A 23,929-nucleotide genomic window follows, 5' to 3' on the forward strand; every position below is an offset into this window, starting at 1 on the left:
CAGGGTAGTGGGTTCGATCCCCGGGACCACCCATACGTAGAATGTATGCACACATGACTGTAAGTCGCTTTGGATAAAAGCGTCTGCTAAATGGCATATATTATTATTATATTATATTATTATGTTGTGAGTAGGAACCATTATGTTGTGAGTAGTAACCATTATGTTGTGAGTAGGAACCATTATGTTGTGAGTAGGAACCATTATGTTGTGTATGGGGACCATTATGTTGTGAGTAGGAACCATTATGTTGTGAGTAGGAACCATTATGTTGTGTATAAGAACCATTATGTTGTGAGTAGAAACCATTATGTTGTGAGTGGGAACCATTATGTTGTGTGTAGGAACCATTATGTTGTGTGTAGGAACCATTATGTTGCGAGTAGGAACCATTATGTTGTGTATGGGAACCATTATGTTGTGTATAGGAACCATTATGTTGTGTATAGGAACCATTATGTTGTGTGTCTATGTTGCAGGTACCTGATAGAGCACGGTGCACGTGTGGGGGCGGTGAACAGTGAAGGAGAGCTTCCTCTGGATGTGGTCACTGAGGATGCTATGGAGAGACTGCTGAAGGGGGAGATCAAGAAACAAGGTAGGGTGTTAACACAATGACCCATATTTATTTTATTTTTTTTCACCTTTATTTAACCAGGTAGGCTAGTTGAGAACAAGTTCTCATTTGCAACTGCGACCTGGCCAAGATAAAAGCATAGCAGTGTGAACAGACAACACAGAGTTACACATGGAATAAACAATTAACAAGTCAATAACACAGTAGAAAAAAAAATGGGCAGTCTATATACAATGTGTGCAAAAGGCATGAGGAGGTAGGCGAATAATACAATTTTGCAGATTAACACTGGAGTGATAAATGATCAGATGGTCATGTACAGGTAGAGATATTGGTGTGCAAAAGAGCAAAAAAATAAAAAAATAAAAACAGTATAAAAACAGTATGGGAATGAGGTAGGTGAAAATGGGTGGGCTATTTTCCTATAGACTATGTACAGCTGCAGCGATCGGTTAGCTGCTCGGATAGCTGATGTTTGAAGTTGGTGAGGGAGATAAAAGTCTCCAACTTCAGCGATTTTTGCAATTCGTTCCAGTCACAGGCAGCAGAGTACTGGAACGAAAGGCGGCCAAATGATGTGTTGGCTTTAGGGATGATCAGTGAGATACACCTGCTGGAGCGCGTGCTACGGATGGGTGTTGCCATCGTGACCAGTGAACTGAGATACTATTAACATAGTCATTACCCCCTGACGATGCCATAGGGAGAGACCGAGAAGCAGGGAAACTAGGGATTATTATGTAGTCTGGGTGTTCTATAATACTAGAAGCAGGTCAACTAGGGATTATTATGTAGTCTGGGTGTTCTATAATACTAGAAGCAGGTCAACTAGGGATTATTATGTAGTCTGGGTGTTCTAGAAGCAGGTCAACTAGGGATTATTATGTAGTCTGGGTGTTCTAGATGCAAGGTAACTAGGGATTATTATGTAGTCTGGGTGTTCTATAATACTAGAAGCAGGGTAACTAGGGATTATTATGTAGTCTGGGTGTTCTATAATACTAGAAGCAGGGTAACTAGGGATTATTATGTAGTCTGGGTGTTCTATAATACTAGAAGCAGGGTAACTAGGGATTATTATGTAGTCTGGGTGTTCAGGGTAATTAGGGATTATTATGTAGTCTGGGTGTTCTAGAAGCAGGTCAACTAGGGATTATTATGTAGTCTGGGTGTTCTAGAAGCAGGGTAATTAGGGATTATTATGTAGTCTGGGTGTTCTAGAAGCAGGTCAACTAGGGATTATTATGTAGTCTGGGTGTTCTAGAAGCAGGGTAACTAGGGATTATTATGTAGTCTGGGTGTTCTATAATACTAGAAGCAGGGTAACTAGGGATTATTATGTAGTCTGGGTGTTCTAGAAGCAGGGTAATTAGGGATTATTATGTAGTCTGGGTGTTCTAGAAGCAGGTCAACTAGGGATTATTATGTAGTCTGGGTGTTCTAGAAGCAGGGTAACTAGGGATTATTATGTAGTCTGGGTGTTCTAGAAGCAGGGTAACTAGGGATTATTATGTAGTCTGGGTGTTCTATAATACTATAAACAGGTCAACTAGGGATTATTATGTAGTCTGGGTGTTCTAGAAGCAGGTCAACTAGGGATTATTATGTAGTCTGGGTGTTCTAGATGCAGGTCAACTAGGGATTATTATGTAGTCTGGGTGTTCTAGATGCAGGTCAACTAGGGATTATTATAATAATAATATATGCCATTTAGCAGACACTTTTATGTAGTCTGGGTGTTCTATAATACTATAAACAGGTCAACTAGGGATTATTATGTAGTCTGGGTGTTCTATAATACTAGAAGCAGGTCAACTAGGGATTATTATGTAGTCTGGGTGTTCTAGAAGCAGAGTAACTAGGGATTATTATGTAGTCTGGGTGTTCTATAATACTATAAACAGGTCAACTAGGGATTATTATGTAGTCTGGGTGTTCTATAATACTATAAACAGGTCAACTAGGGATTATTATGTAGTCTGGGTGTTCTATAATACTATAAACAGGGTAACTAGGGATTATTATGTAGTCTGGGTCCCTATCTGTTGCATGTGTCCCTCTTCCTCTCTCTTAGGGGTTGACGTGGACATGGCACGACGGGAAGAGGAGCGGGTGATGCTGGCGGATGCCAACGCGGTGCTGGCAGGAAGTGGCGTGCTGACACCTCATCCTAACACCAAGGCCACAGCGCTGCACGTGGCCGCTGCCAAGGGCTACATAGAGGTCATGAAGTGAGTGGGTCAAGTGCTCGTCAGTGGGTCAGGTGCTCGTCAGGTGCTAGTCAGTGGGCCGGGTGCTAGTCAGGTGCTAGTCAGTGGGCCGGGTGCTCGTCAGGTGCTAGTCAGTGGGCCGGGTGCTTGTCAGTGGGTCGGGTGCTAGTCAGTGGGCCGGGTGCTTGTCAGTGGGCCGGGTGCTTGTCAGTGGGTCGGGTGCTAGTCAGTGGGTCGGGTGCTAGTCAGGTGCTAGTCAGTGGGTCGGGTGCTAGTCAGTGGGCCGGGTGCTTGTCAGGTGCTCGTCAGTGGGCCGGGTGCTCGTCAGGTGCTAGTCAGTGGGCCGGGTGCTTGTCAGTGGGTCGGGTGCTAGTCAGTGGGCTGGGTGCTTGTCAGTGGGCTTGTCAGTGGGCCGGGTGCTTGTCAGTGGGTCGGGTGCTGTCAGTTGTCAGTGGGCTAGTCAGTGGGTGTCAGTGGGTCAGGTCAGTGGGCTGGGTGCTTGTCAGTGGGCCGGGTGCTTGGTGGGCCGGGTGCTTGTCAGTGGGTCGGGTGCTAGTCAGTGGGTCAGGTGCTAGTCAGTGGGTCAGGTGCTAGTCAGTGGGCCGGGTGCTTGTCAGGTGCTCGTCAGTGGGCCGGGTGCTTGTCAGTGGGCCGGGTGCTGTCAGTCAGTGGGTCAGTGGGTCAGGTGCTAGTGGGTCAGGTCAGTGGGTCAGGTGCTAGTCAGTGGGTCAGGGTGCTCGTCAGGTGCTCGTCAGTGGGCCGGGTGGTGCTCGTCAGGTGCTCGTCAGTGGGTGCGGGTGCTTGGGTCAGGTTCTAGTCAGGTGCTGTCAGTGGGTCGGGTGCTAGTCAGGTGCTAGTCAGTCAGGTGCTAGTCAGTAGTCAGTGGGTCAGGTGGTCAGTGGGCCGGGTGCTTGTCAGGTGCTCGTCAGTGGGTCAGGTGCTCAGTCAGTGGGCCGGGTGCTTGGGTGCTCGTCAGTGTGCAGTCAGGTGCTCGTCAGTGGGCCGGGTGCTCGTCAGGTGCTAGTCAGGTTCTAGTCAGGTGCTCGGGTGCTAGTCAGTGGGTCAGGTGCTGTCAGGTCAGTCAGGTGTGTCAGGTTCTAGTCAGTGGGTCAGTGGGTGGTGTCAGGTGGTCAGGTGTAGTCAGTGGGCCGGGTGTTCTCAGGTGTCAGTGGGTCAGGTGCTAGTCAGTGGGGCAGGTGCTAGTCAGTGGGTCAGGTGCTTGTCAGGTGCTCGTCAGTGGGCCGGGTTCTAGTCAGTGGGTCAGGTGCTAGTCAGTGGGTCAGGTGCTAGTCAGTGGGTCAGGTGCTCGTCAGGTGCTCGTCAGTGGGTCGGGTGCTAGTCAGTGGGTCAGGTGCTAGTCAGTGGGTCAGGTGCTAGTCAGTGGGTCAGGTGCTGGGTCAGGTGGGTCAGGGGTCAGGTCAGTGGGTCAGGTGCTAGTCAGTGGGTCAGGTGCTCGTCAGTGGGTCAGGTGCTAGTCAGTGGGTCAGGTGCTAGTCAGTGGGTCAGGTGAGTCAGTGGGAGAGAGTGGGAGGTGAGAGAGAGAGAGAGAGAGAGAGAGAGAGAGAGAGAGAGAGAGAGAGAGAGAGAGAGAGAGAGAGAGAGAGAGAGAGAGAGAGAGAGAGAGAGAGAGAGGATAGAGAGAGAGAGCCCAGAGAGAGAGCCCAGAGAGAGAGCCCAGAGAGAGAGCCCAGAGAGAGAGAGAGAGAGAGAGAGAGAGAGAGAGAGAGAGAGAGAGAGAGAGAGAGAGAGAGAGAGAGAGAGAGAGAGAGGATAGATATGAAGAGGGAGAGAGAGAAGCAGACAACTAGAAAGAGGAGAAGGTTAACATACTAAACATACTACGCATACTAAACATACTACGGGTATTAAACATGCTAAACATGCTATGCATACTAAACATGCTACGCATTCTAAACATGCTAGGTGTACTAAACATACTAAACATGCTACGCATACTAAACATTATAAACATACTACATATACTAAACATGGTACGCATATTAAACATGCTACGCATACTAACCATACCACATATACTAAACCTGCTACACATGCTAAACATGCTACACATGCTAAACATGCTAAACATACTAAACATGCCACACATACTAAACATGCTACACATGCTAAACAACATGCTAAACATGCTACACATGCTAAACATGCTAAACATGCCACACATACTAAACATGCTACACATACTACACATGCTAAACATGCCACACATACTAAACATGCTACACATGCTAAACATGCCACACATACTAAACATGCTAAACATGCCACACATACTAAACATGCCACACATACTAAACATGCCACACATACTAAACATGCTACACATACTAAACATGCCACACATACTAAACATGCTACACATGCTAAAAATGCTCAACGTTGCCCCGATTGTTAGTCATCCTCACCACCACCTCACTTTTTGCCTTACCTCAACCTTCTCCTCTTTCTAGTTGTCTGCTTCTCTCTCTCCCTCTTCATATCTATCCTCTCTCTCTCTCTCTCTCTCTCTCTCTCTCTCTCTCTCTCTCTCTCTCTCTCTCTCTCTCTCTCTCTCTCTCTCTCTCTCTCTCCTCCCTCCCTCCCTCCCTCCCTCACCCTGTTCATTCTGTTAATCTCTCCCTCTCTCTCTCCCCCCTGTCTCTCTTTCTCTCCCCTCTCTCTCTCCCTCACCCTGTTCATCTCTCTCTCCCCTTCCTCTCTCTCTCTCCCTCACCCTGTTCATCTCTCTCTCTCCCCTTCCTCTCTCCCTCACCCTGTTCATCTCTCTCTCTCCCTTCTCTCTCCCTCACCCTGTTCATCTCTCCCTCACCCTGTTCATCTCCTGTTTCTCTCTCTCTCTCCCTCACCCTGTTCATCTCCCCCCCCCCGCCCCCACAGGGTCCTGCTCCAGTGTGGTCTGGATTTGGACAGTGGTGATGTGGATGGCTGGACAGCCCTGCACGCTGCCGCTCACTGGGGACAGCAGGAGGTGTGTTCTCTGCTGGCTGACAACATGTGTGAGATGGCTGCTCTCAACAACGTGGTGAGTGGGAGAAGATACACGCATTCTCTGAATGTACAAAACATTAAGTACACCCCCCCGCATGCTAATTTGAGAGTAAATACAGCTGCATTTTATTGATGAAAGTCACCTTGTCCGAGAGAGATTTACACGATTATCGAAAAGGAAGGAAAATGAATGGTGGAAAAACGATTGGAAGCGTTTCCCTGTTTGACCGCTAGGTTTTATGGGTATTATGACACCTCCAGTCTGGGGCTGTATTAGTCTCCCTATGTGCCCAGACACGGAGCATCTCAATCACGCTGAGTATGTAACGGCTCATGCAATGTAATCACATCTATACTACATGCTGACTCAGCAGTATTGTTCACATAAATGGAACCCTATTCCCTAATAGTGCACTACTTTAGACCAGAGCCTTATAGAACCCTATTCCCTATACATAGTGCACTACTTTAGACCAGAGCCTTATAGAACCCTATTCCCTATATAGTGCACTACTTTAGACCAGAGCCTTACAGAACCCTATTCCCTATATAGCGCACTACTTATAGCGCACTACTAAAGTAGTGTATTATCCAGGGAATAGGGTGCCATTTTGGACACTCATAATGTCAATGCACTAAATGTCCTTGTTCCAGGGACAAACCCCCTAGAAGTAGCAGATGACACCCTAGTGGACTCTGATGCTCTACATTAAACCATGTGTGTCCTTGTTCCAGGGACAAACCCCTCTAGAGGTAGCAGATGACACCCTAGTGGACACTCTGGAGGAGCTGACAAAGAAACAAAATTCTGTAAGTCTCTGTCGCCGTACTAATGGCATCCTATGCCCTATAAAGTGCACTACTATTCATATAAAATATATTCTTGATTTATTTAACACTTTTGATTTGTTACTACATGATTCCATGTGTGTTATTTCATAGTGTTGATGTCTCCACTATTCTACAATTTTATAACATTGTAAAACTAAAGGGAAACACTTGAATGAGTAGGTGTGTCCAAACTTTCACTGGTACTGTATGTCTTCCTGTATATTGACTCTGTATATGTCTTCCTGTATATTTACTCTGTATATTGACTCTATATTTACTCTGTATATTTACTCTGTGTATTTACTCTGTGTATTTACTCTGTATATTTACTCTGTGTATTTACTCTGTATATTTACTCTGTATATTTACTCTGTATATTTACTCTGTGTATTTACTCTGTATATTTACTCTGTATATTTACTCTGAATATTGACTCAGTATATGTCTTCCTGTATATTTACTCTGTGTATTTACTCTGTATATTTACTCTGTATATTTACTCTGAATATTGACTCAGTATATGTCTTCCTGTATATTTACTCTGTATATTTACTCGGAATATGTCTTCCTGTATATTTACTCTGTATATTTACTCAGTATATGTCTTCCTGTATATTTACTCAGAATATGTCCTCCTGTATATTTACTCTGTATATGTCTTCCTGTATATTTACTCAGTATATGTCTTCCTGTATATTTACTCTGTATATTTACTCTGTGTATGTCTTCCTGTATATTTACTCTGTATATTTACTCTGTATATTGACTCAGTATATTTACTCTGTATATTGACTCTGGAAATATACTTCCCAAGATGGCATAGCAGACGTCCTTTGTCCTCGTCTTGTCGTGTCCCGTGTGTGTATATATATATATATTTACACCTTTCTTCGCATATATTTTATTTTCCAAAAGCTCAGCTTCAAGGCATTCTCCTGCAACCCGCCTCACCAATTTATTTTTTTATTTTTAATTTACCTCAAATCTGTAATCCACAATAGAAGCTAGCCAGAAGCTAGCCAGAAGCTAACCAGAAGCTAGCCTGTTTACTGGCTAACGTTAGTATTCAGCTAACCACGGTTTGTTGTCATCCTTTAGCTCGAAAATCTATCGGCAGTTTTGTACAACGCGACTCAGACCAAAACATACCGGCCCTATTTTTCTCTCCATATCCCCGGATTTCAACCGCAAGCTCTGGACATTTCCACCTGGATCTCGCAGCTAGCTAGCTGTTATCCGTGTGACTATTGGCAATTATTCCGGAGCAAACATCAATTATCCCGGAGCTAGTCAGCTGAAGAGTTCCATCAGCCACTCCTGGGCTACAATCACCTATCCAGACACTTTTTACTGCCGATGCGGAGCCCCACCGGGCCTTCACGACTGGACTACAGACGACTGGCCCCTCCGTTGCGACGTTACCTAAACGCCCATCTGCGGCCTGCTACTCGTTAGCCGTCTTATCGGCTGCTATCTGAATAAGTCTATCGGACAATTTTTCTTGGGTCACTATAACTATATCTATTTTGCCAATTGGATTGATCCCCTCTACTACACGGAACCCCACTAATCTACCGACGGAAACACACGAGGTGGCTAAAAACAGACCTCCATCCTATGCTAGCTTGCTACCGGTGGCCCGGCTAGCTGTCTGAATCGCCGTTACCCCAATCAACCTCACTACTCACTGGACCCTTTTGATCACTCGATTAAGCATGCCTCTCCTTAATGTCAATATGCCTTGTCCATTGCTGTTCCGGTTAGTGTTTATTGGCTTATTTCACTGTAGAGCCTCTAGTCCTGCTCACTATACCTTATCCTACCTTTCAGTTCCACCACCCACACATGTGATGACATCACCTGGTTTCAATGATGTTTATAGAGAGACAATATTTCTCTCATCATCACTCAATACCTAGGTTTACCTCCACTGTATTCACATCCTACCATACCTTTGCCTGTACATTAAACCGTGAAGCTATTTTATCGCCCCCAGAAACCTCCTTTTACTCTCTGTTCCAGACGTTCTAGACGACCAATTCTTATTGCTTTTAGCCGCACCCTTATTCTACTCCTCCTATGTTCCTCTGGCGATGTAGAGGTGAATCCAGGCCCTGCAGTGCCTAGCTCCACTCCTATTCCCTCTCTTTTGATGACTTCTGTAACCGTAAAAGCCTTGTTTCATGCATGTTAACATTAGAAGCCTCCTCCCTAAGTTTGTTCTATTCACTGCTTTAGCACACTCTGCCAACCCGGATGTTCTAGCTGTGTCTGAATCCTGGCTTAGGAAGACCACCAAAAATTCTGAAATTTTCATCCCTGACTACAACATTATCAGACAAGATAGAACTGCCAAAGGGGGCGGTGTTGCAATCTACTGCAGAGATAGCCCTTGGTTCTGTCCTACTATCCAGGTCTGTACCCAAACAATTTTAACTTCTACTTTTAAAAATCCACCTTTCTAAAAACAAGTCTCTCATCCTTGCCACCTGCTAAAGACCACCCTCTGCCCCCAGCTGTGCTCTGGACACCATATGTGAACTGATTGCCCCCCATCTATCTTCAGAGCTCGTGCTGCTAGGTGACCTAAACTGGGACATGCTTAACACCCCGGCCATCCTACAATCTAAGCTTGATGCCCTCAATCTCACACAAATTATCAATGAACCCACCAGGTACCACCCCAAATCCGTAAACATGGACACCCTCATAGATATCATCTTGACCAACTTGCCCTCTAAATACAGCTCTGCTGTCTTCAACCAAGATCTCAGCGATCACTGCCTCATTAACCGCATCCGTAATGGGTCAGCGGTCAAACGACCTCCACTCATCACTGTAAAACGCTCCCTGAAACACTTCAGCGAGCAGGCCATTCTAATCGACCTGGCCGGGGTATCCTGGAAGGATATTGATCTCATCCTGTCAGTAGAGGATGCCTGGTTATTTAAAAAAAAGCCTTCCTCACCATCTTAAGCTGCCTACTGCACTGAAGATAGGAAACACTGTCACTACCGATAAATACACTATAATTGAGAATTTCAATAAGCATTTTTCTACGGCTGGCCATGCTTTCCACCTGGCTACCCCTACCCCGGTCAACAGCACTGCACCCCCCACAGCAACTTGCCCAAACCTTCCCCATTTCTCCTTCACCCAAATCCAGATAGCTGATGTTCTGAAAGAGCTGCAAAATCTGGACCCCTATAAATCAGCCGGGCTAGACAATCTGGACCCTTTCTTTCTAAAATGATCTCCTGAAATTATTGCCAACCCTATTACTAGCCTGTTCAACCTCTCTTTTGTGTCGTCTGAGATTCCCAAAGATTGGAAAGCAGCTGAGGTCATCCCCTTCTTCAAATGGGGGGACACTCTTGACCCAAACTACTACAGACCTATATCTATCCTACCCTGCCTTTCTAAGGTCTTCGAAAGCCAAGTCAACAAACAGATTACAGACCATTTTGAATTCCACCATACCTTCTCCGCTATGCAATCTTGTTTCCGAGCTGGTCATGGGTGCATCTCAGCCACGCTCAAGGTCCTAAACGATATCTTAACCCCCATCGGTAAGAAACAATACTGTGCAGCCGTATTCATTGACCTGGCCAAGGCTTTCGACTCTGTCAATCACCACATCCTCTTCGGCAGACTCGACAGCCTTTGGTTTCTCAAATGATTGCCTCGCCTGGTTCACCAACTACTTCTCTGATAGAGTTCAGTGTGTCAAATCGGAGGGTCTGCTGTCCGGACCTCTGGCAGTCTCTATGGGGGTGCCACAGGGTTCAATTCTTGGACCGACTCTCTTCTCTGTTTACATCAATGATGTCGCTCTTGCTCCTGGTGATTCTCTGATTCACCTCTACGCAGACGACACCATTCTGTATACTTCTGGCCCTTCTTTGGACACTGTGTTAACAAACCTCCAGGCGAGCTTCAATGCCATACAACTCTCCTTCCGTGGCCTCGAATTGCTCTTAAATACGAGTAAAGCTAAATGCATGCTCTTCAACCGATCGCTGCCTGCACCTGGACGGCTCTGACTTAGAATATGTGGATAAATACCTAGGTGTCTGGTTAGACTGTAAACTCTCCTTCCAGACTCACATCAAACATCTCCAATCCAAAGTTAAATCTAGAATTGGCTTCCTATTTCGCAACAAAGCATCCTTCACTCATGCTGCCAAACATACCCTCGTAAAACTGACCATCCTACCAATCCTCGACTTCAGCGATGTCATTTACAAAATTGCCTCCAATACCCTACTCAATAAATTGGATGCAGTCTATCACAGTGCCATCTGTTTTGTCACCAAAGCCCCATATACTAGCCACCACTGCGACCTGTACGCTCTCATTGGCTGGCCCTCGCTTCATACTCGTCGCCAAACCCACTGGCTCCGGGGTCATCTACAAGACCCTGCTAGGCAAAGTCCCCCCTTATCTCAGCTCGCTGGTCACCATAGCAGCACCCACCTGTAGCACGCACTCCAGCAGGTATATCTCTCTGGTGAACCCCAAAGCCAATTCTTCCTTTGGCCGCCTCTCCTTCCAATTCTCTGCTGCCAATGACTTGGAACGAACTACAAAAATTTCTGAAACTGGAAACACTTCTCTCCCTCACTAGCTTTAAGCACCAGCTGTCAGAGCATTTCACAGATTTCTGCACCTGTACATAGCCCAAATCTGCATCTATAATTCAGCCCAAACAACTACCTCTCCCCCTACTGTATTTATTTATTTATTTTGCTCCTTTGCACCCCATTATTTCTATCTCTCCTTTGCACATTCTTCCACTGCAAATCTACCATTCCAGTGTTTTACTTGCTATATTGTATTTACTTCGCCACCATGGCCTTTTTTTGCCTTTACCTCCCTTATCTCACCTCATTTGCTCACATTGTATATAGACTTATTTTTCTACTGTATTATTGACTGTATGTTTGTTTTACTCCATGTGTAACTCTGTGTCGTTGTATGTGTCGAACTGCTTTGCTTTATCTTGACCAGGTCGCAATTGTAAATGAGAACTTGTTCTCAACTTGCCTACCTGGTTAAATAAAGGTGAAAATAAATCTATATTAACTCTGTATATGTCTTCCTGTATATTTACTCGGAATATGTCTTCCTGTATATGTCTTCCTGTATATTTACTCTGTATATGTCCTCCTGTATATTTACTCTGTATATACATTTACATTTAAGTCATTTAGCAGACGCTCTTATCCAGAGCGACTTACAAATTGGTGCATTCACCTTATGACATCCAGTGGGACAGTCACTTAACAATAGTGCATCTAAAACTTAGGGGGGGTGGGGTGAGAGGGATTACTTAACCTATCCTAGGTATTCCTTAAAGAGGTGGGGTTTCAGGTGTCTCCGGAAGGTGGTGATTGACTCCGCTGTCCTGGCGTCGTGAGGGAGTTTGTTCCACCATTGGGGGGCCAGGGCAGCGAACAGTTTTGACTGGGCTGAGCGGGAGCTGTACTTCCTCAGTGGTAGGGAGGCGAGCAGGCCAGAGGTGGATGAACGCAGTGCCCTTGTTTGGGTGTAGGGCCTGATCAGAGCCTGGAGGTACTGAGGTGCCGTTCCCCTCACAGCTCCGTAGGCAAGCACCATGGTCTTGTAGCGGATGCGAGCTTCAACTGGAAGCCAGTGGAGAGAACGGAGGAGCGGGGTGACGTGAGAGAACTTGGGAAGGTTGAACACCAGACGGGCTGCGGCGTTCTGGATGAGTTGAAGGGGTTTAATGGCACAGGCAGGGAGCCCAGCCAACAGCGAGTTGCAGTAATCCAGACGGGAGATGACAAGTGCCTGGATTAGGACCTGCGCCGCTTCCTGTGTGAGGCAGGGTCGTACTCTGCGGATGTTGTAGAGCATGAACCTACAGGAACGGGCCACCGCCTTGATGTTAGTTGAGAACGACAGGGTGTTGTCCAGGATCACGCCATGGTTCTTGGCGCTCTGGGAGGAGGACACAATGGAGTTGTCGACCGTGATGGCGAGATCATGGAACGGGCAGTCCTTCCCGGGAGGAAGAGCAGCTCCGTCTTGCCGAGGTTCAGCTTGAGGTGGTGATCCGTCATCCACACTGATATGTCTGCCAGACATGCAGAGATGCGATTCGCCACCTGGTCATCAGAAGGGGGAAAGGAGAAGATTAATTGTGTGTCGTCTGCATAGCAATGATAAGAGAGACCATGTGAGGTTATGACAGAGCCAAGTGACTTGGTGTATAGCGAGAATAGGAGAGGGCCAAGAACAGAGCCCTGGGGGACACCAGTGGTGAGAGCGCGTGGTGAGGAGACAGATTCTCGCCACGCCACCTGGTAGGAGCGACCTGTCAGGTAGGACGCAATCCAAGCGTGGGCCGCGCCGGAGATGCCCAACTCGGAGAGGGTGGAGAGGAGGATCTGATGGTTCACAGTATCGAAGGCAGCCGATAGATCTAGAAGGATGAGAGCAGAGGAGAGAGAGTTAGCTTTAGCAGTGCGGAGCGCCTCCGTGATACAGAGGAGAGCAGTCTCAGTTGAATGACTAGTCTTGAAACCTGACTGATTTGGATCAAGAAGGTCATTCAGAGAGAGATAGCGGGAGAGCTGGCCAAGGACGGCACGTTCAAGAGTTTTGGAGAGAAAAGAAAGAAGGGATACTGGTCTGTAATTGTTGACATCGGAGGGATCGAGTGTAGGTTTTTTCAGAAGGGGTGCAACTCTCGCTCTCTTGAAGACGGAAGGGACGTAGCCAACGGTCAGGGATGAGTTGATGAGCGAGGTGAGGTAAGGGAGAAGGTCTCCGGAAATGGTCTGGAGAAGAGAGGAGGGGATAGGGTCAAGCGGGCAGGTTGTTGGGCGGCCGGCCGTCACAAGACGCGAGATTTCATCTGGAGAGAGAGGGAGAAAGAGGTCAGAGCACAGGGTAGGGCAGTGTGAGCAGAACCAGCGGTGTCGTTTGACTTAGCAAACGAGGATCGGATGTCGTCGACCTTCTTTTCAAAATGGTTGACGAAGTCATCTGCAGAGAGGGAGGAGGGGGGGGGGCGGAGGATTCAGGAGGGAGGAGAATATACTCTGAATATGTCTTCCTGTATATTTACTCTGTATATGTCTTCCTGTATATTTACTCTGAATATGTCTTCCTGTATATTTACTCTGTATATGTCTTCCTGTATATTTACTCTGCATATGTCTTCCTGTATATTTACTCTGCATATGTCTTCCTGTATATTTACTCTGTATATTTACTCTGTATATTTACTCTGTATATGTCTTCCTATATATTTACTCTGTATATTTACTCTGAATATGTCTTCCTGTATATTTACTCTGAATATGTCTTCCTGTATATTTACTCTGTATATGTCTTCCTGTATATTTACTCTGTATATTTACTCTGTATATTTACTCTGTATATGTCTTCCTGTATATTTACTCTGAATATGTCTTCCTGTATATTTACTCTGTGTATGTCTTCCTGTATATTTACTCTGTATATTTACTCTGAATATGTCTTCCTGTATATTTACTCTGTATATTTACTCTGAATATGTCTTCCTGTATATTTACTCTGTATATGTCTTCCTGTATATTTACTCTGAATATGTCTTCCTGTATATTTACTCTGTGTATGTCTTCCTGTATATTTACTCTGTATATTTACTCTGAATATGTCTTCCTGTATATTTACTCTGTATATTTACTCTGAATATGTCTTCCTGTATATTTACTCTGAATATGTCTTCCTGTATATTTACTCTGTATATGTCTTCCTGTATATTTACTCTGTATATTTACTCTGAATATGTCTTCCTGTATATTTACTCTGTATATGTCTTCCTGTATATTTACTCTGTATATTTACTCTGAATATGTCTTCCTGTATATTTACTCTGTATATGTCTTCCTGTATATTTACTCAGTATATTTACTCTGAATATGTCTTCCTGTATATTTACTCTGTATATTTACTCTGTATATTTACTCTGTATATTTACTCTGTATATGTCTTCCTGTATATTTACTCTGTATATGTCCTCCTGTATATCTCTCTAGCTGCGTACAGAAAAAGCCAAGCTGTCCCAGCCTCCTGTCATCGAGACCAGCCCTCCTATCAATGTGGCATCGGTTCGACCACGCAAGTCAGTGCCCCAGCATGTCTGTTGTCTGTTACCCACCTCGGAATCACTGATACAGAACCACAGACGTAGCTTAGTGTGTTACTGATATGAGCCAAGAGAATCAGACACGGTCTGTTACCCACCTGACACCTCTCTACCAATAGAATCACACTGTCTGTTACCCACCTGACACCTCTCTACCAATAGAATCACACTGTCTGTTACCCACCTGACACCTCTCTACCAATAGAATCAGACTGTCTGTTACCTACCTGACACCTCTCTACCAATAGAATCACACTGTCTGTTACCCACCTGACACCTCTCTACCAATAGAATCACACTGTCTGTTACCCACCTGACACCTCTCTACCAATAGAATCAGACTGTCTGTTACCTACCTGACACCTCTACCAATAGAATCACACTGTCTGTTACCCACCTGACACCTCTCTACCAATAGAATCAGACTGTCTGTTACCTACCTGACACCTCTCTACCAATAGAATCACACTGTCTGTTACCTACCTGACACCTCTCTACCAATAGAATCACACTGTCTGTTACCCACCTGACACCTCTCTACCAATAGAATCACACTGTCTGTTACCCACCTGACACCTCTCTACCAATAGAATCACACTATCTGTTACCTACCTGACACCTCTCTACCAATAGAATCACACTGTCTGTTACCCACCTGACACCTCTCTACCAATAGAATCACACTGTCTGTTACCTACCTGACACCTCTCTACCAATAGAATCAGACACTGTCTGTTACCCACCTGACACCTCTCTACCAATAGAATCACACTGTCTGTTACCCACCTGACACCTCTCTACCAATAGAATCAGACTGTCTGTTACCCACCTGACACCTCTACCAATAGAATCAGACTGTCTATTACCCACCTGACACCTCTCTACCAATAGAATCAGAATGTCTGTTACCCACCTGACACCAATATAATCAGACACCATTGTTATGTACAGTGATGGCTTGGTCATCCAATAGTATTCATATAGTTAACCTGTCCTTTAGTCTCCCACACAGGATCCAGTTACAGTCCAAATCCTGGTTTTGTTTGTTTTTGTTTACACACACACACACACACACACACACACACACACACACACACACACACACACACACACACACACACACACACACACACACACACACACACACACACACACACACACACACACACACACACACACACACACACACACACGGATCGTCTTCGCCCTTAGTGATCACCGTCACTGATTGGTTCCTCCATGCCTACCTGTCATCCTCTCCCCTGCAGGACCTCAATCTCTCGTATGAGCAGCCGGGAGAAGATCTGCCTCCACGAGAGGGAGAAGCACCCTCCCCCTGCCCTGACCAGCAGCCCTGCTGAGGATGAGGATGAGGAGGGGGTACAGACTCAGCATGGGACACAGGGACAGGCCCAAGCCTCCAGCAGCTCCAGTTCAGAAGAAGAGGAGGACGAGTCTGAGAGCGATGCAGAATCAGGTGAGAGACTGAGAGAAAATGAAGTTTCCCTGGTGTCCATTTCAGCCTAGTCCATTCATGAAGTAACATTTGAGTTTACTGAATTGGAATGGACCGAAACCCTGTCATGACGGATGCCTTAAAGACTGAAACCCAATGTGGAGTTGTTCTATTGTAGAGAATCATGTGGAGTTGTTCTATTGTAGAGAATCATGTGGAGTTGTTCTATTGTAGAGAATCATGTGGAGTTGTTCTATTGTAGAGAATCATGTGGAGTTGTTCTATTGTAGAGAATCATGTGGAGTTGTTCTATTGTAGAGAATCATGTGGAGTTGTTCTATTGTAGAGAATCATGTGGAGTTGTTCTATTGTAGAGAATCATGTGGAGTTGTTCTATTGTAGAGAATCATGTGGAGTTGTTCTATTGTAGAGAATCATGTCATTAACTGGCTGATGGTGATTGTTGCAGAGAATCATGTCATTAACTGGCTGTTGGTGATTGTTGCAGAGAATCATGTCATTAACTGGCTGTTGGTGATTGTTGCAGAGAATCATGTCATTAACTGGCTGTTGGTGATTGTTGCAGAGAAAGCCAAAACCCGAGAGATCATCAACAACTTTAACAACAAACGCAACAGCTCCTCCCCCCACACTACCTCCATGGCAACCAGCACTTCAGGAAACACCGTTAAAAAGGTATGTTTCTGTTGGTGTTTGAACGCCAGAATGCTGGGTAGGGCAGCTATGACCTGTACGGCCTGGAGGGGGGGGGACTCAGATGAACAACCTGTGCACTCTGCTATTGACTATTGACTATTTAAATGATTTGGTAAATTGTCTTTTATTACCTCTGTTGGCAGGTCATTAATCTGAGTTGATTTGATCAGTGAATCGTACATCTCTCTCCTTCTGCAGCAGGACCCAGGGAAGCCCCCAGCCCCAGAGGCATCACCTAGCTCAGCCCCTGGTGCGGCCCCTGGCTCCTGGAGGACCTCTCTTCGTAAAGCAGGCAGCTCCGTGACCCTGGGGCCTTCAGGTACCACCGACCCAAGTCAGGAGTCCACCCGCGGGCGCCTGAGTCGGGCCTGGGTATGATCCGCTCTGCCTCCAGCCCACGCCTCAGCTCTGACACCAGTACAGACACCAAGGTACTGGAACCAGACCACATTGATGGTAAAAACACACCTTTAAAAGGTACCGGAGCTTCACAGGCTGAGAATTATTTGTGACAACTGTTGATTCTTTACAGATACACTACAGGAGCATCACAGGGTGAATTTGAGTTGTATTCCCTTGATTCCTCTCCTCATTGTATTCCCTTGATTCCTCTCCTCATTGTATTCCCTTGAGTCCTCTCCTCATTGTATTCCCTTGATTCCTCTCCTCATTGTATTCCCTTGATTCCTCTCCTCATTGTATTCCCTTGAGTCCTCTCCTCATTGTATTCCCTTGAGTCCTCTCCTCATTGTATTCCCTTGAGTCCTCTCCTCATTGTATTCCCTTGATTCCTCTCCTCATTGTATTCCCTTGAGTCCTCTCCTCATTGTATTCCCTTGAGTCCTCTCCTCATTGTATTCCCTTGAGTCCTCACCTCATTGTATTCCCTTGAGTCCTCTCCTCATTGTATTCCCTTGAGTCCTCTCCTCATTGTATTCCCTTGAGTCCTCTCCTCATTGTATTCCCTTGATTCCTCTCCTCATTGTATTCCCTTGATTCCACTCCTCATTGTATTCCCTTGATTCCTCTCCTCATTGTATTCCCTTGATTCCTCTCCTCATTGTATTCCCTTGATTCCTCTCCTCATTGTATTCCCTTGATTCCTCTCCTCATTGTATTCCCTTGATTCCTCTCCTCATTGTATTCCCTTGATTCCTCTCCTCATTGTATTTCTTTGATTCCTCTCCTCATTTCCTTCACGAAACAACCTCCAATCTATTTAGAGAAGTAGGCAAGGAGAGAGGACACAAGGAATCAAGGAAATACAACTACATCTTAGACTGGACCAACTACATCACTACTGTCCTCTTAGACTGGACCAACGACATCACTACTGTCCTCTTAGACTGGACCAACTACATCACTACTGTCCTCTTAGACTGGACCAACTACATCACTACTGTCCTCTTAGACTGGACCAACGACATCACTACTGTCCTCTTAGACTGGACCAACTACATCACTACTGTCCTCTTAGACTGGACCAACAACATCACTACCTCTAATACACTTACTGTCCTCTTAGACTGGACCAACGACATCACTACTGTCCTCTTAGACTGGACCAACGACATCACTACTGTCCTCTTAGTCTGGACCAACTACATCACTACTGTCCTCTTAGACTGGACCAACTACATCACTACTGTCCTCTTAGACTGGACCATCTACATCACTACTGTCCTCTTAGACTGGACCATCTAGTTAGTAGTGATATGTTTGAAACTATTCATAGCTAGATATTGATAGATCATCAAACGTCCTTGTACTTTCAGGAACCCAGGACTGCCAGAGTGAACCCCATTCCAACCAGACGTCTCTTCAGTATACCAGACAGCAACCCAGACAGCACTAGCAGGTTTGTGAACCCCAGTCCAGCCAGAAGTCTCTTCAGTATACCAGACACCAACCCAGACAGCACTAGCAGGTTTGTGAACCCCAGTCCAACCAGACGTCTCTTCAGTATACCAGACACCAACCCAGACAGCACTAGCAGGTTTGTGAACCCCAGTCCAACCAGACGTCTCTTCAGTATACCAGACAGCAACCCAGACAGCACTAGCAGGTGGGCTCAGCTTGCCTCACATAATGCTGTCATGTACCACAGTATGGAATAGAAATGAAAGGCTGCTCATCGGCTTCACTGTGTGTGTGTGGCTGAGTGCGTTTGTGAGAATAGCTAAACAGGTTTTGAGCTTCACTGCATCACCCCCACCCTCTTTCTCCCTCCCCCCTTTCCATCTTTCTCTTTCACAATCTCTCTCTCTCCACCCTCTCTCTCCCCCTCCTTATCACTCTTTCTCCACCTCTTTCTCTCTCCCCTTTCCTTATCTCTCTCCCCCTCTATCTCTATCTCTTACACCCCTCCTCTCTCCTCTCTCTCGGCTGGCTGAGTCGTAGTGCCTCTTACACCCCCCTCTCTCTCTCTCTCTCTCTCCCTCTCTCCCTCTCTCTCAGCTGGTTGAGTCGTAGCACCTCTTACACCCCTCCTCCTCTCTCTCTCTCCCTCTCTCTCAGCTGGCTGAGTCGTAGCACCTCTTACACCCCTCCTCCTCTCTCTCTCAGCTGGTTGAGTCGTAGCACCTCTTACACCCCTCCTCCTCTCTCTCTCTCTCTCTCTCTCCCTCTCTCTCAGCTGGTTGAGTTGTAGCACCTCTTACACCCCTCCTCCTCTCTCTCTCTCCCTCTCTCTCAGCTGGTTGAGTCGTAGCACCTCTTACACCCCTTTCATCTCTCTCAGCTGGCTGAGTCGTAGCGCCTCTTACACCCCTCCTCCTCTCTCCCTCTCTCTCAGCTGGCTGAGTCGTAGCGCCTCTTACACCCCTCCTCCTCTCTCCCTCTCTCAGCTGGCTGAGTCGTAGCACCTCTTACACCCCTCCTCCTCTCTCCCTCTCTCTCAGCTGGCTGAGTCGTAGCGCCTCTTACACCCCTCCTCCTCTCTCCCTCTCTCTCAGCTGGCTGAGTCGTAGCGCCTCTTACACCCGCCGCCTCAATAGCACAGGATGTGATCTCAGTAGCTCCACCCCCTCCTTGCCTCTCAGGTATGTCCTACAGCCTTGGGTCCGTCCGTCGGTGTGTCTTCCCACTCTTGGGGCTTCTGGTTGAAGTGTGAATTTCCCGTTCCGTGGTGTTTGTGTGTTCAGTGTTGTCGCTGGATGTCTCCTGAATATTATGTTCATTCAGCCTTTCTTTAACCAGGTTCAGACACGAAACTCCACTTGGTTGGTTGAACCATTTGTTAGATAAGATTGAAATACACGCAGTACGTTAGAACGTGGCCTGTAGACTCTGCTCTCTCGCTGCCAGAACATGCATCGAGTTAAGATGATAGTAAATCCAGGCAGAGAACAAGGTATTATGTACCAACATCCTGCAGGACAGAAAACCAGAACCTAACAGGAAGGTGGCAAAGCAGAAAACAGACAAGTATGTTAGAGCAATACAGACTACACCAGGATACACCAGGATACACCAGGGACATAGCCAGGATACACCAGGACATAGCCAGGATACACCAGGACATAGCCAGGATACACCAGGATACACCAGGGACATAGCCAGGATACACCAGGACATAGCCAGGATACACCAGGATACACCAGGGACATAGCCAGGATACACCAGGACATAGCCAGGATACACCAGGACATAGCCAGGATACACCAGGGACATAGCCAGGATACACCAGGACATAGCCAGGATACACCAGGATACACCAGGGACATAGCCAGGATACACCAGGACATAGCCAGGATACACCAGGATACACCAGGGACATAGCCAGGATACACCAGGATACACCAGGGACATAGCCAGGATACACCAGGATACACCAGGGACATAGCCAGGATACACCAGGACATAGCCAGGATACACCAGGACATAGCCAGGATACACCAGGATACACCAGGATACACCAGGGACATAGCCAGGATACACCAGGGACATAGCCAGGATACACCAGGACATAGCCAGGATACACCAGGATACACCAAGATACACCAGGGACATAGTCAGGATACACCAGGACATAGCCAGGATACACCAGGATACACCAGGGACATAGTCAGGATACACCAGGATACACCAGGACATAGTCAGGATACACCAGGATACACCAGGATACACCAGGGACATAGTCAGGATACACCAGGACATAGCCAGGATACACCAGGATACACCAGGACATAGCCAGGATACACCAGGACATAGCCAGGATACACCAGGATACACCAGGGACATAGCCAGGATACACCAGGACATAGCCAGGATACACCAGGATACACCAGGACATAGCCAGGATACACCAGGATACACCAAGATACACCAGGGACATAGTCAGGATACACCAGGACATAGCCAGGATACACCAGGATACACCAGGACATAGCCAGGATACACCAGGATACACCAGGACATAGCCAGGATACACCAGGATACACCAGGACATAGCCAGGATACACCAGGGACATAGACAGGATACACCAGGGACATAGCCAGGATACACCAGGACATAGCCAGGATACACCAGGATACACCAGGACATAGCCAGGACATAGCCAGGATACACCAGGACATAGCCAGGATACACCAGGATACACCAGGACATAGCCAGGATACACCAGGGACATAGCCAGGATACACCAGGGACATAGCCAGGATACACTAGGGACATAGCCAGCATACACCAGGGACATAGCCAGGATACAGCAGGACATAGCCAGGATACACCAGGGACATAGCCAGGATACACTAGGAACATAGCCAGGATACACCAGGACATAGCCAGGATACACCAGGACATAGCCAGGATACACCAGGACATAGCCAGGATACACCAGGGACATAGCCAGGATACACCAGGGACATAGCCAGGATACACCAGGGACATAGCCAGGATACACCAGGGACATAGCCAGGATACACCAGGGACATAGCCAGGATACACCAGGACATAGCCAGGATACACCAGGGACATAGCCAGGATACACCAGGACATAGCCAGGATACACCAGGGACATAGCCAGGATACACCAGGGACATAGCCAGGATACACCAGGACATAGCCAGGATACACCAGGATACACCAGGGACATAGCCAGGATACACCAGGGACATAGCCAGGATACACCAGGGACATAGCCAGGATACACCAGGGTACACCAGGGACATAGCCAGGATACACCAGGGTACACCAGGACATAGCCAGGGTACACCAGGGACATAGCCAGGATACACCAGGGACATAGCCAGGATACACCAGGGACATAGCCAGGATACACCAGGACATAGCCAGGATACACCAGGACATAGCCAGGATACACCAGGGACATAGCCAGGATACACCAGGGACATAGTCAGGATACACCAGGGACATAGCCAGGATACACCAGGACATAGCCAGTATACACCAGGATACACCAGGGACATAGCCAGGATACACCAGGACATAGCCAGGATACACCAGGGACATAGCCAGGATACACCAGGGACATAGCCAGGATACACCAGGATACACCAGGGACATAGCCAGGATACACCAGGGACATAGCCAGGATACACCAGGACATAGCCAGGATACACCAGGGCATAGCCAGGATACACCAGGGACATAGCCAGGATACACCAGGGACATAGCCAGGATACACCAGGGACATAGCCAGGATACACCAGGACATAGCCAGGATACACCAGGACATAGCCAGGATACACCAGGGACATAGTCAGGATACACCAGGGACATAGCCAGGATACACCAGGGCATAGCCAGGATACACCAGGATACACCAGGCCATAGCCAGGATACACCAGGGACATAGCCAGGATACACCAGGGACATAGCCAGGATACACCAGGGACATAGCCAGGATACACCAGGACATAGCCAGGATACATCAGGGACATAGCCAGGATACATCAGGGACATAGCCAGGATACACCAGGGACATAGCCAGGATACACCAGGGACATAGCCAGGATACACCAGGGACATAGCCAGGATACACCAGGGACATAGCCAGGATACACCAGGGACATAGCCAGGATACACCAGGGACATAGCCAGGATACACCAGGGACATAGCCAGGATACACCAGGACATAGCCAGGATACATCAGGGACATAGCCAGGATACACCAGGGACATAGCCAGGATACACCAGGGACATAGTCAGGATACACCAGGGACATAGCCAGGATACACCAGGGCATAGCCAGGATACACCAGGATACACCAGGCCATAGCCAGGATACACCAGGGACATAGCCAGGATACACCAGGACATAGCCAGGATACACCAGGACACAGCCACCAGAGAAGTGTGTGCAGAACCTGGTGGACTAAATAGACAGTCATATTAGCAGAGTGATTATCAGCTGGTTCAGAACTGGAGTTTCCTGTCTGAACCGGCTGCTTGATGTCTGCCATCCAAACTGATTTAACACTGAAACATAGAGTGGCTAAAAAATACTTATTTCACAAGGGAGCACTAGCCATACGCTATTTATGAGGCTGTTGTAGGGAATATGCTATAGATCAGGGGTTATGCTGTAGATCAGGGGTTATGCTGTAGGGAATATGCTGTAGATCAGGGGTTATGCTATAGATCAGGGGTTATGCTGTAGGGAATATGCTGTAGGGAATATGCTGTAGGGAATATGCTGTAGAGAATATGCTGTAGGGAATATGCTGTAGACCAGGGGTTATGCTGTAGGGAATATGCTGTAGGGAATATGCTGTAGACCAGGGGTTATGCTGTAGGGAATATGCTGTAGATCAGGGGTTATGCTGTAGGGAATATGCTGTAGACCAGGGGTTATGCTGTAGGGAATATGCTGTAGGGAATATGCTGTAGACCAGGGGTTATGCTGTAGGGAATATGCTGTAGATCAGGGGTTATGCTGTAGGGAATATGCTGTAGATCAGGGGTTATGCTGTAGGGAATATGCTGTAGGGAATATGCTGTAGATCA

General features: G+C 47.0%; 1 protein-coding gene across 1 annotated transcript in view; it reads left to right on the top strand.

Moving 5' to 3' along the window:
• The first annotated feature begins 226 nt into the window (after positions 1-226).
• The window catches only part of LOC124038538 (protein phosphatase 1 regulatory subunit 12A-like), a 63,511-nt gene continuing 39,808 nt past the window's right edge, over positions 227-23,929 (top strand). Inside the window, 12 exon segments of the mRNA XM_046354584.1 lie at positions 227-231; positions 480-598; positions 2,652-2,808; positions 5,683-5,827; positions 6,529-6,603; positions 14,676-14,761; positions 16,054-16,262; positions 16,828-16,937; positions 17,157-17,311; positions 17,314-17,389; positions 18,734-18,816; positions 19,913-19,999. Coding sequence (XP_046210540.1) covers positions 227-231; positions 480-598; positions 2,652-2,808; positions 5,683-5,827; positions 6,529-6,603; positions 14,676-14,761; positions 16,054-16,262; positions 16,828-16,937; positions 17,157-17,311; positions 17,314-17,389; positions 18,734-18,816; positions 19,913-19,999 — 1,307 coding nt within the window.

Source organism: Oncorhynchus gorbuscha, linkage group LG01, assembly GCF_021184085.1.
Source record: "Oncorhynchus gorbuscha isolate QuinsamMale2020 ecotype Even-year linkage group LG01, OgorEven_v1.0, whole genome shotgun sequence".
NCBI classification, from domain to species: Eukaryota; Metazoa; Chordata; class Actinopteri; order Salmoniformes; family Salmonidae; genus Oncorhynchus; species Oncorhynchus gorbuscha.